This window comes from Sinocyclocheilus grahami, unplaced genomic scaffold (genome assembly GCF_001515645.1).
Source record: "Sinocyclocheilus grahami isolate Dianchi unplaced genomic scaffold, SAMN03320097.WGS_v1.1 scaffold556.1, whole genome shotgun sequence".
NCBI lineage: Eukaryota > Metazoa > Chordata > Actinopteri > Cypriniformes > Cyprinidae > Sinocyclocheilus > Sinocyclocheilus grahami.
In genome coordinates this window covers 815,315-824,885 of record NW_015505735.1, presented here as the reverse complement: position 1 = coordinate 824,885, position 9,571 = coordinate 815,315, and the positions used below count along the sequence as shown (strand labels likewise).

General features: G+C 38.7%; 1 protein-coding gene across 1 annotated transcript in view; it reads left to right on the top strand.

The window, feature by feature from the left end:
- LOC107556132 (exocyst complex component 2-like) overlaps positions 1-9,571 on the top strand; it is a 40,447-nt gene that overhangs the window by 5,948 nt on the left and 24,928 nt on the right. The window contains exons 7-15 of the mRNA XM_016239168.1: positions 2,831-2,911; positions 3,525-3,670; positions 4,298-4,379; positions 4,496-4,598; positions 5,373-5,491; positions 7,249-7,353; positions 7,825-7,949; positions 8,061-8,129; positions 8,364-8,380. Coding sequence (XP_016094654.1) covers positions 2,831-2,911; positions 3,525-3,670; positions 4,298-4,379; positions 4,496-4,598; positions 5,373-5,491; positions 7,249-7,353; positions 7,825-7,949; positions 8,061-8,129; positions 8,364-8,380 — 847 coding nt within the window. The remainder of the gene's footprint in view (positions 1-2,830; positions 2,912-3,524; positions 3,671-4,297; positions 4,380-4,495; positions 4,599-5,372; positions 5,492-7,248; positions 7,354-7,824; positions 7,950-8,060; positions 8,130-8,363; positions 8,381-9,571) is intronic.

The window sequence follows — 9,571 nt, the reverse complement described above, 5'->3', positions numbered from 1 at the left end:
AACTTACCAGGCAGAAGTCAAAACATACCTCAGAGACAGAGGAAGTGTACCACACAGCATTCCGGGAGCCGGAGGTTAGCCCTGATGTCATCGTGTACAGAAGTATCCCAAATCCAGATGTGGAGAGAGAAAAGTGACTTAGTTAGGTAGAATTAGTCTTTTTGTGCAAAGGTTTATCTTCCAATTTAGGCACTCTATAGCATACTTTTTGAGTCGATTTGAATTAAAGACTGGAAGCAAATTGGAATTGATTATAAGCAGTTTAATTTGTGAATATTGATTGTACAGTATTTATTTTTTTTTTTTACTTTTTGAATATTTTCTGTGGACTTCTGGTGAAGAATTGTTAAGCTTGCCAGAAAATGTTATGACACTACCAAAACATCAGTGTAAAATTATGATTTAAATTACATACCAATTTTTCAGCTATCTTGGAAGTCCTCTGAGAAATGTAATCTTGTTCTGATAGAAACGTTCATGATTGTGATACATTTTTTTCCCACAAAGTGTATAATTTAAAAAGTTTTTTTGACCTTCATTGAATAACTCATTGGGTTGGTTCCTATATTAAGTATTAAAAGTAAAGCTCAAATAGACAATATGAATGCTAATATGGATGCATTTAACAAAATTAGTTGCATGGGCCTTTTATTCAAGTTTCTTTCACTTCTTACATCATTGTACACAGGTGTATGTTCTCTACTCAGACTGCTGTCATCAGAGGTCAATGTCACTGTGCAGATTCTATTTTTCAAATCTGTCTGTGTGTGTTGGATTTGTCTCGGTTCACTTGTCTGAAGTCAAACAGAAGAACTATTCTTAGCACTGCGTGTCCATGTGATTGACATGCATGGGGACGGATAACAAGGCGTGGTTGTCAATGTTTAGATGAGGTTGTAATAAGGTTGTCATTGTGCTGAGAGGAAACGAGAGAGCAGCAAACGGAAGCTGCACTGATTCCCAGAGAAGACTCCCAAAACTTACCAGGCAGAAGTCAAAACATACCTCAGAGACAGAGGAAGTGTACCACACAGCATTCCGGGAGCCGGAGGTTAGCCCTGATGTCATCGTGTACAGAAGTATCCCAAATCCAGATGTGGAGAGAGAAAAGTGACTTAGTTAGGTAGAATTCGTTTTTTTGTGCAAAGGTTTATCTTCCAATTTAGGCACTCTATAGCATATATATATATATATATATGCTATAGAGTGCATGGCCTTAAAAAGTCTTAAAATGTCTCAAATTCAGTTTGATCAAATTTAAGGTCATAAAAAGTCTTAAAGGGTCACGCGGGATCTATTTCCTACGTTGTTGTGATTTGATCTGAACGAAAACAGCGTATCCGTGTGACGCAGCTGACACAGAACAGCATACGCTGTTTACGTCCAGCTGATACTCTCCAAAATTGCGCTAGGGTGACGTGGAGGAGACGAATTGTTGAATAAAGTTTTTTTATTTTATTTTTTTTTGCGCACAAAAAGTATTCTCGTAGCTTCGTAAAATTACGGTTGAACCCCTGATGTCACATGGATTATTTTACCGATCTCCTTGCTACGTCTCTGGACTTGAAAACGTTTCAGTTGCATTGCTGTATATGCAGAGTCAGACAGCTCTCAGATTCCATCAAAAATATCTTAATTTGTGTTCCGAAGATGAACGAAGGTCTTACGGGCTTGAAACAACATGAGGGTGAGTAATTGATGACAGAATTTTCATTTTTGGGTGAACTATCCCTTTAAATATCTTAAATGGTATAACACAAGTCGTAATTATCATTTAAGAGATCTTAAATTTGGGGCAGAAAAACAGGAATTGCGGTACGGTCTAATGTGATTATTATACTTCAAAAGGCTGTGATTAAACAAATGTGACAACACATTTTCAACACATTGAAATTCAATACACAGCACTGTTGCACGTTCTACAGGCTCGCGGTTTCAGAGCAGTTCGCAATCAGTGAATACTGCACGTTTATGCCAAGTGATTGTATATGGTCTACTGTTGATGAATTATGACAGTGTTTACATTATGGGGTTTATATTGTAAAATGTTGTAGGTGGTTGTAAGAGTTCATATTTTATTTGCAAGTTGTAATAGTAATGCACAGACAATTCAAAAGAAGAGTATATTTTGGGATTGTTTATAATGAAAACTCTTGCATTATTCACAAAATCTTGATTATTGTTTTTATTTGTATTTTGGTTACACAATAAGCTGTATCCAGCACTTAATTCAACATAAACTCTTGTAGCTTCTCTTTGGTCCACCCTGTCACAGTAAGGAAAGACTAGGAACATTATTTAACACATCCATTATTATCACATCAGCAAAATCTAATATTGGTTGACCTCTAATTCATATGTATTGTTATGTTAGTAGTACACAAACCAGTTTCAATACACATGTATATATTGGAATAAAACATGTCTTGAATATTAAAATTTTGCAGTTACCCTGTTTTGCTGATAAGCAGCATTACGTTTTCATTGAATGTGCGCAGCCTTTTTAATCAAGTAAAAAAAAACTGAAATGCATAATTTGTTTTGAGATTGTATAGGTGTGTTCTGTATGGACGTATAAATTAGTGCAGATCTTAAAAAGTCTTGCATTTGATTTCAAAAACTCTGCATATACCCTGTGTTTGTTAAGACGGTGTAATAGAAAGTTCAAAAGCATTTATTTGAAATATAAATCTTTTGTAACATTATAAATGTCTTTACTATCACCTTTGATCAATTTATTGCGTCATTGCTGAATAAAAGTATTAATTTATGACCCCAAAATGGAAATGCTCTCAAACATGACTTTTTTCCCCTCTCTCTCACTGTCTAGCTATCCATCAGAAGCTTGAATCGGACGGCACTGAGAAGGTGGAAGGCTCTATGACCCAGAGACTAGAGAACGTCCTTAACAGTAAGACATAAAACCAAACACATGCTCAAAATCACACACGTTTACACAAAGCAGCTAAATTTAGATTCAGAGTTGCATATGCATTCTCTTTAGACCATCAAAGCCACACATTTCACACAGACCTCGGCGTGTTTCTGTGAGTGCGTCTGCGTGTGTTCGAGACCACTCATATCCCAATCATATCTTCATGTCAATTCTCTCATGTGACGGTAGGTCAATAAACATGCTCGTTTCCTGCGGGCCGCACAAATAAACCAGTCACACACTGACATGCTTTCATTGCCAACCCCTCCTTATCCTCCTCACCATCCATCTTTACAAGTACATTTAGATGTATGTTCTTACCAAAGCCACTTACTGCCTTTGACACTCAGCCAATCACAAATGGGCTCAATAGTGGAAGAAAGGCTGGTCGGACTTTTATAGTTGTCAGGGGGCTGGTTCTTATTAAATCTGACCAAGGGATTCCAGAATAGCCGACCACCCAAGAAGAGGGAGCATAAGAGATCTTGAATTTATTTCAAACCGAGCAAGGATGATTAAACCACTTTTTATCAGCTGTTGTCCTTCTACACCCTTTTCTCATCTCTTTCCATTTGCTCATTCCTCTCAGGAGCAAGTGAAACTGCTGACACCCTGTTTCAAGAAGTGTTGGGCAGAAAGGACAAGGCCGACTCCACACGCAATGCTCTCAATGTCCTCCAGAGATTCAAATTTCTGTTTAACCTGCCACTCAACATTGAGCGCAACATCCAGAAGGTGACATCCCCCATACATACATACATGCCGTTTTTCACCCTACCGTTCAACAGTTTGGGTACAGGGATGTTTGGAATATTTATTTAATTAATATATTTATTCAGCAAGGACACATTCAATTTATCAAAAGGGACAGTAAAGACTTTTACATTGTTGCAAAAAAAAAATTCTAATAAATGCTGTACTTTTGAACCTTCTGTTTATCAAAGAATCTATGTATCACAGTTTCCACAAATATATTAGGCAGCACAACTGTTTTCAATATTGATGATAATAATAAAAAAAGATTGTTTCTTGAATACTAAATTCATCATATTAGAATGATTTCTGAAGAATATGACACTGAAGACTGAAGTAATGGCTGCTGAAGATGGTAATAAATTCAATTTGAAAATATATTTAAATAGAAAACAGTTATTTTAAATTGTAATAACTTTATCACAATATTTCATAATTATTATAAAGTATTTTTGATCAGAAAACTGCAGCAGAAGTGACTTCTTTTAAAAACATTGCAAAATCTTACCATCCCAAAACTTTTGAACGGTAGTATATACACTTTATGATAAATAAAAATGATCTCTGAATGCTAAACTGACTGTGTATATGTGTATGATTTCCTTCCAGGGCGATTACGACGTTGTTATAAATGATTATGAGAAAGCCAAATCTCTGTTTGGGAACACAGAAGTCCCTGTCTTTAAGAAAGGTGATCTGATCTTCACTGATAATAATTGATAACATGTTAATATTACACGCATACATTCACATTACCTGGAGTACTGTGTAAATGTTAAGAAAGATCGTCTGCATATATGTTTGTAGTGTATTCAGAGGTGGAGACGCGGATAGAAGCCCTGAGGAAACTGCTTTTGGATAAACTTCTGGAGACGCCATCCACTCTACATGATCAGAAACGCTATATCAGGTGTGTTAAGCTCACGTTATTCATCACCTGTGACAGGGGTTTTCATGCTTTTTGATGCTAGAGACCTTCAAATATGAAAAAAGTCAAGTAAAAAGACCCGTACTGTGTGAGAAATCAACTAAAAAATGTTCATTTTTAATTATAAATATAGATTTTTATTATAACATATTCACTACCGTTCAAATGGTTTGCATGTTTCCAAAAGAAGTGCTTATCAAGGCTGAATTTATGTGATCAAAGCATTTATACAGTAAAAACAGTAATATTGAGAAATATTATTACAATTTATTTTTCTTATTGTTTTTGAATATATTTTTTTTATGTAATTTATTCCTATGATGGCAAAGCTGAATTTTCAGCAGGCAATACTCCAGTCTTCAGTGTAACATGGTCCTGCAGAGATCATTCTAATATGCTAATTTGCTGTTCAAGAAGCATTTCTTGTTATCACATATTTTTGTGGAAACTGTGAAACATTTTTTTTCAAGATTCTTTGATGAATAGAATCTTCAAAGAAAAGAAAAGCATTTATTTTAAATAGATTTTTTTTCTAACAGTCTTTCCTGTCACTTTTGATCAACTTAATGTATTCTTCCTGAATAAAAGTATTAATTTCTTACTGACCCCAAGCCTTTGAGTGGTAGTGTAAATTATTTATATTTAATTATTTATTTTAAGTAATTACATGACCTGTCATTGTGAGAGGGGTTTAAGGGGTCCTGAAAAGGACGTGATTATATTGATCTAATGATTCTCTCTCTCTTTTTACTCAAGATACCTGTCGGATCTACATGCTCCAGGTGACCCAGCATGGCAATGTATAGTCGCTCAACACAAGTGGATCCTGCAGCTAATGCAAAACTGTAAAGAAGATTTGGTCAAAGAGCAGAAAGGTACACACACATGCAGATAGTTTGAAATAAATTGATGGTTCCTCTACAGCTCCGAAGAGTGAAAGCAGTGTGTGTGTGTTCTGCCCTGTGTGTGCTGTGGGGGGGGGGGGGGGGGGGGGGGGGGGGGGGGGGGGGGCAGACATCGGGGAATACAAGGAGAGAGAGGAGCATAGATAAACACATGAGATGATTGGACACCTGGATCAACACCAGCATTCATTTTTTATCAGACGAAAGAGAGAGTAAACGTCCAAGTGGCTGAATGGTATACATCTTTATCTGTGAGAGAGAAACATGAAACATGACATGCGTACACTATGTGGACATATTGAATGTTTCAGACTATATCAACAATTTAATCAAGACTCAGGCAGAGTCCCAGAAAGCTCTTTAGTGCCATCTACTGTCAGAGAAGAGCTACTGCCATAGGGTTGCGCAGAGGAGTCAATATCTGTATCTGTAACAATTTCAAAATGATCGCAATTACTTGAGAAAACGGAAAACCATTATTTCAATGAATTTACAGCCTTTTTTTTTTCTTCGTAGTTATCACTGAAAAAAATATGCCTAGTATAACTGATTAAATAATATTTTTCATTTTGATTATAACATTTATTTAAATATCTTCTAACTGTCGGAGCTGATAGCCTCGTATAGACAGTCCTTTGAGGTGTAATGCGGTTGGGCTTCAGGTGACCCTAATTAAAACAGTAGTAATAAAAGTAAAATAAGAGGAATATTTATAACTCTGTGTACTGAGTAATGTCAGGTGAAACCACAACCTCAAATAACTAGACTCTACAACTAGCTGATTAAAGAATATGGAGGTTGAAACATATAAAAAATAACAACTTTTTACTGTGCATACAAATATAAATCTGAACAAATTATATACCTGCATAAATGCCATCTCCGAGAGAGAGTGAGACAGAGAAATATGTAGCCTATCATACCAAGTTTAAAACATTTAAATGACATATCAAGCAGCAGAACATGTATATGTATCTTAGTTTATTATTAGGCTAGAGCTGGTTTGGTTTCTGAAAGAACGCGGCTGTTTGCAATCATGCTGTGCTTATTTCATTCATTCGTGTATCATATCGCAAGATTTAAAACAGTTAAATATACATATTACATAGTAGAATATGTGTATGATGTAGTATTTTAGTTGATGTACTCTTGCCAAGCTCAGATTTCTGAGAGACATACAGAGAGGCAACAGCAACGCGACTATTTGATTTGCGCTTATTTCATCTGTGCATACACTCATTCACTTCACACACCTCGTTATTGCGTAGTGATTTTAGAGGTTATGTATAATATCATTATCCGTGCCTTTCCGAATAAGGTATTCGGCTTGGGGCACACCCCTATACTGCACCATACATACCAGCTTGACTTGGCTGGTAACCAAAAAGGTTGTGTCAGGACGATTGTCCTATGATAAGTATTTTGAAAGTCACTTTGCATAAAGGCATTTGCCTCATGATTTGCACTCAAATCACAGGGGAAAAAAGAAAGAAAAAAAAAACAGATTAAAAGAGTGCAGCATCATCTAGACCTGTTTCCCCATGAGCAAGGCTCAAATATGCCTTCATCAACATCAGACCAGGAGTCGAGCATGAATTGTCACTCTTAGCTGAGTGATATATCGGCCATGTGATGGGGTAACTGAAACCCTTTTGTTTTTATAAACGTGATTCATTGTTAAATGCTGACGTATGTCGATGAGCATTCATTGTGTCTCTCTGTGTCAGTGGGTGGTGTGGGTTTAGAGCTGGATCGCTCCTCAGCTCTGAACAGGATCAGCCTCTCAGCTCCAGTGAAGAGAGGAGGCAGCTTCCAGACACCTAAAGATGACTGTGAGTACAATAACAGAATGATTAACATATGATTTCTGAAGGATCATGTGCTGCTGACAAATTCACCTTTGCCACCAAACGCATAAAGTATGTTTTCAATTATATTAAAATAGAAAACCGTTATTTTAATTTGTAATAATATTTTACAATATAATTGTTTTTACTGCTTTTTGAGCTTGTTGAGCATAAGATACTTCTTTCAGAAATAATTTAAAAATCTTACAAATATTATATACAGATATACAATAATTAATATCTGTATATAATTTATGGAAAATGCTCTGATTTGCTGTGATTTTGTTGCTTTGTGCAGAATTTCGCTTTCAGTAAGTTAAAAAATGATTTGATGTTTGAAACTGCACCTAGTTAGCATGAGTTGTGAAACTCGTAGAAGTCTCATTGTTAGCTGCTTTCATTTCAGAAGCAGAATGCTGCTGTCTTCATAACATTATATAATACATATTTTCTCAGCGTGGCACTATAAGAGCCCTCAGCAGGTGAGGTTTGTGGAGAAGCTCTCAGACGTGGTCATCAGCCAGCTGCCCAACTTCTGGAAACTGTGGATCTCTTACGTCAACGGCAGCCTGTTCAGTGAGGTAGATACATGGACAAATATACTCAGAAGTGTTAGAAACCAGGGCTAGTGTAATCATGTTTTGATTACAAACACACTCTTTGAATCTTGTTGACTGTGTTGTCTTGGACAGACGGGAGAGAAATCTGGTCAGGTGGAGAAGTTAAAGAAGAACGCCCGGCAAAGACAGAATGACTTTAAGGTCAGTAAAGCAGCTGGAATGGTTTTATGCTTGTAGTCTGGAGATTAAGTGTGCGCATGAGCCACAAGGTTTAAGAGTAGTGATGCACCAAAATATCTGGCCCAAAAATTAATTTTCAGTTTCATCTGAAACTGTTTAGAGGGCTGAAATCATTGACCGAAACTGATGTTTAATCTAAGTTTCTTCCGTATCGCATTTTGACTTTGTCAAGTGTCTGTTTCGTGTACATAACAGGTGAACATCTCGGTTACGTATGGTAACCCTTGTTCCCTGAAGGAGGGAACAGAGACGCCACGTATAACACTGGGAAAACGTACTCGTTCTACTTGGAACAGGGACGTTATGGAAGCTCCAATCTTCCCGAAGGAGGTTTCAGAAACAATACACATATGAACATTCCTTGGGTGCATATGGAAGAATGGAGGTGATTGTAACCCTCTTGGAATGGCAGAAGTCTGCCGGGGAAACACGGGCTCGAGGCTATACCATGGACTTTACACATATGGGATCCACTTAGGCCTTACATATGGAACCCAGCCTTCTGCCGGTTCTCGAAGATTCAATGAGTGAAGGCCTGGCGCCGGACGCTCCGCCACGCCTGGCTGCCGAGGGGATGGAGGAGCTCAACAGGGTCTACTATATGGACCTAAACAGCGACATAAACTTTAAGGGTGGAGGGAGACAGCCTTCGCTCCAACCCTTGCTGCAAAAAGGACAGCACAACTCTGATCGGGCATATTTGGGGGTCTTCTCGGCGAGAAGAACACCACTCAACGAACAGGTTCCACTTCAAAGCGTAGGCGTGTCTCGTAGATGGTGCTCTCGCAGAAGTGATGGTGTCGACTACCTCTTGAGGTAGGTCACTCAGAACCTCCGCGTCCCGTCTGGACGGAATGAAGTTGAATGAGGTCTGGACGCGAGGTGCCAAAGGGTGCCCTGTCTCGGAGTCAGTAGATCCTTCCTCAGAGGAATCGGCCAAGGAGGGGCTGTCGCGAGGAGCATTAGTTCCGGGAACCAGGTCCAGGTAGGCCAATAGTGTGCCACCAACCGGACCTGCTCCTCATCCTCCCTGACCTTGCACAGCAACTGTGCAAGAAGGCTCACTGGGGGAAACGCATACTGTGTGCCAGTGCGTCCGCGCTGAATGTTCCCTCGGCAGGGAGAAGAACAACTGGCAGTGAGAGGTTTCTGGAGAGGCAAAGAGGTCTACCTGAGCGGCTCTGAAACGTCCCCAAACCAGCTGGACCGTCAGGGGATGGAGTCGCCATTCTCCCGGGAGCACAGCTCGAGACAGCTCGTTGGCTGCCGGGTTGAGCAGCCCAGAAATGTGAACAGCACGAAGCGACCTCAGATGCTTCTGACTCCAGAGGAGTAGGTGGCGGGCGAGTTGCGACAAGCAACGGGAGCGCAGACCACCTTGTCGGTTGATGTACGCAACGGTC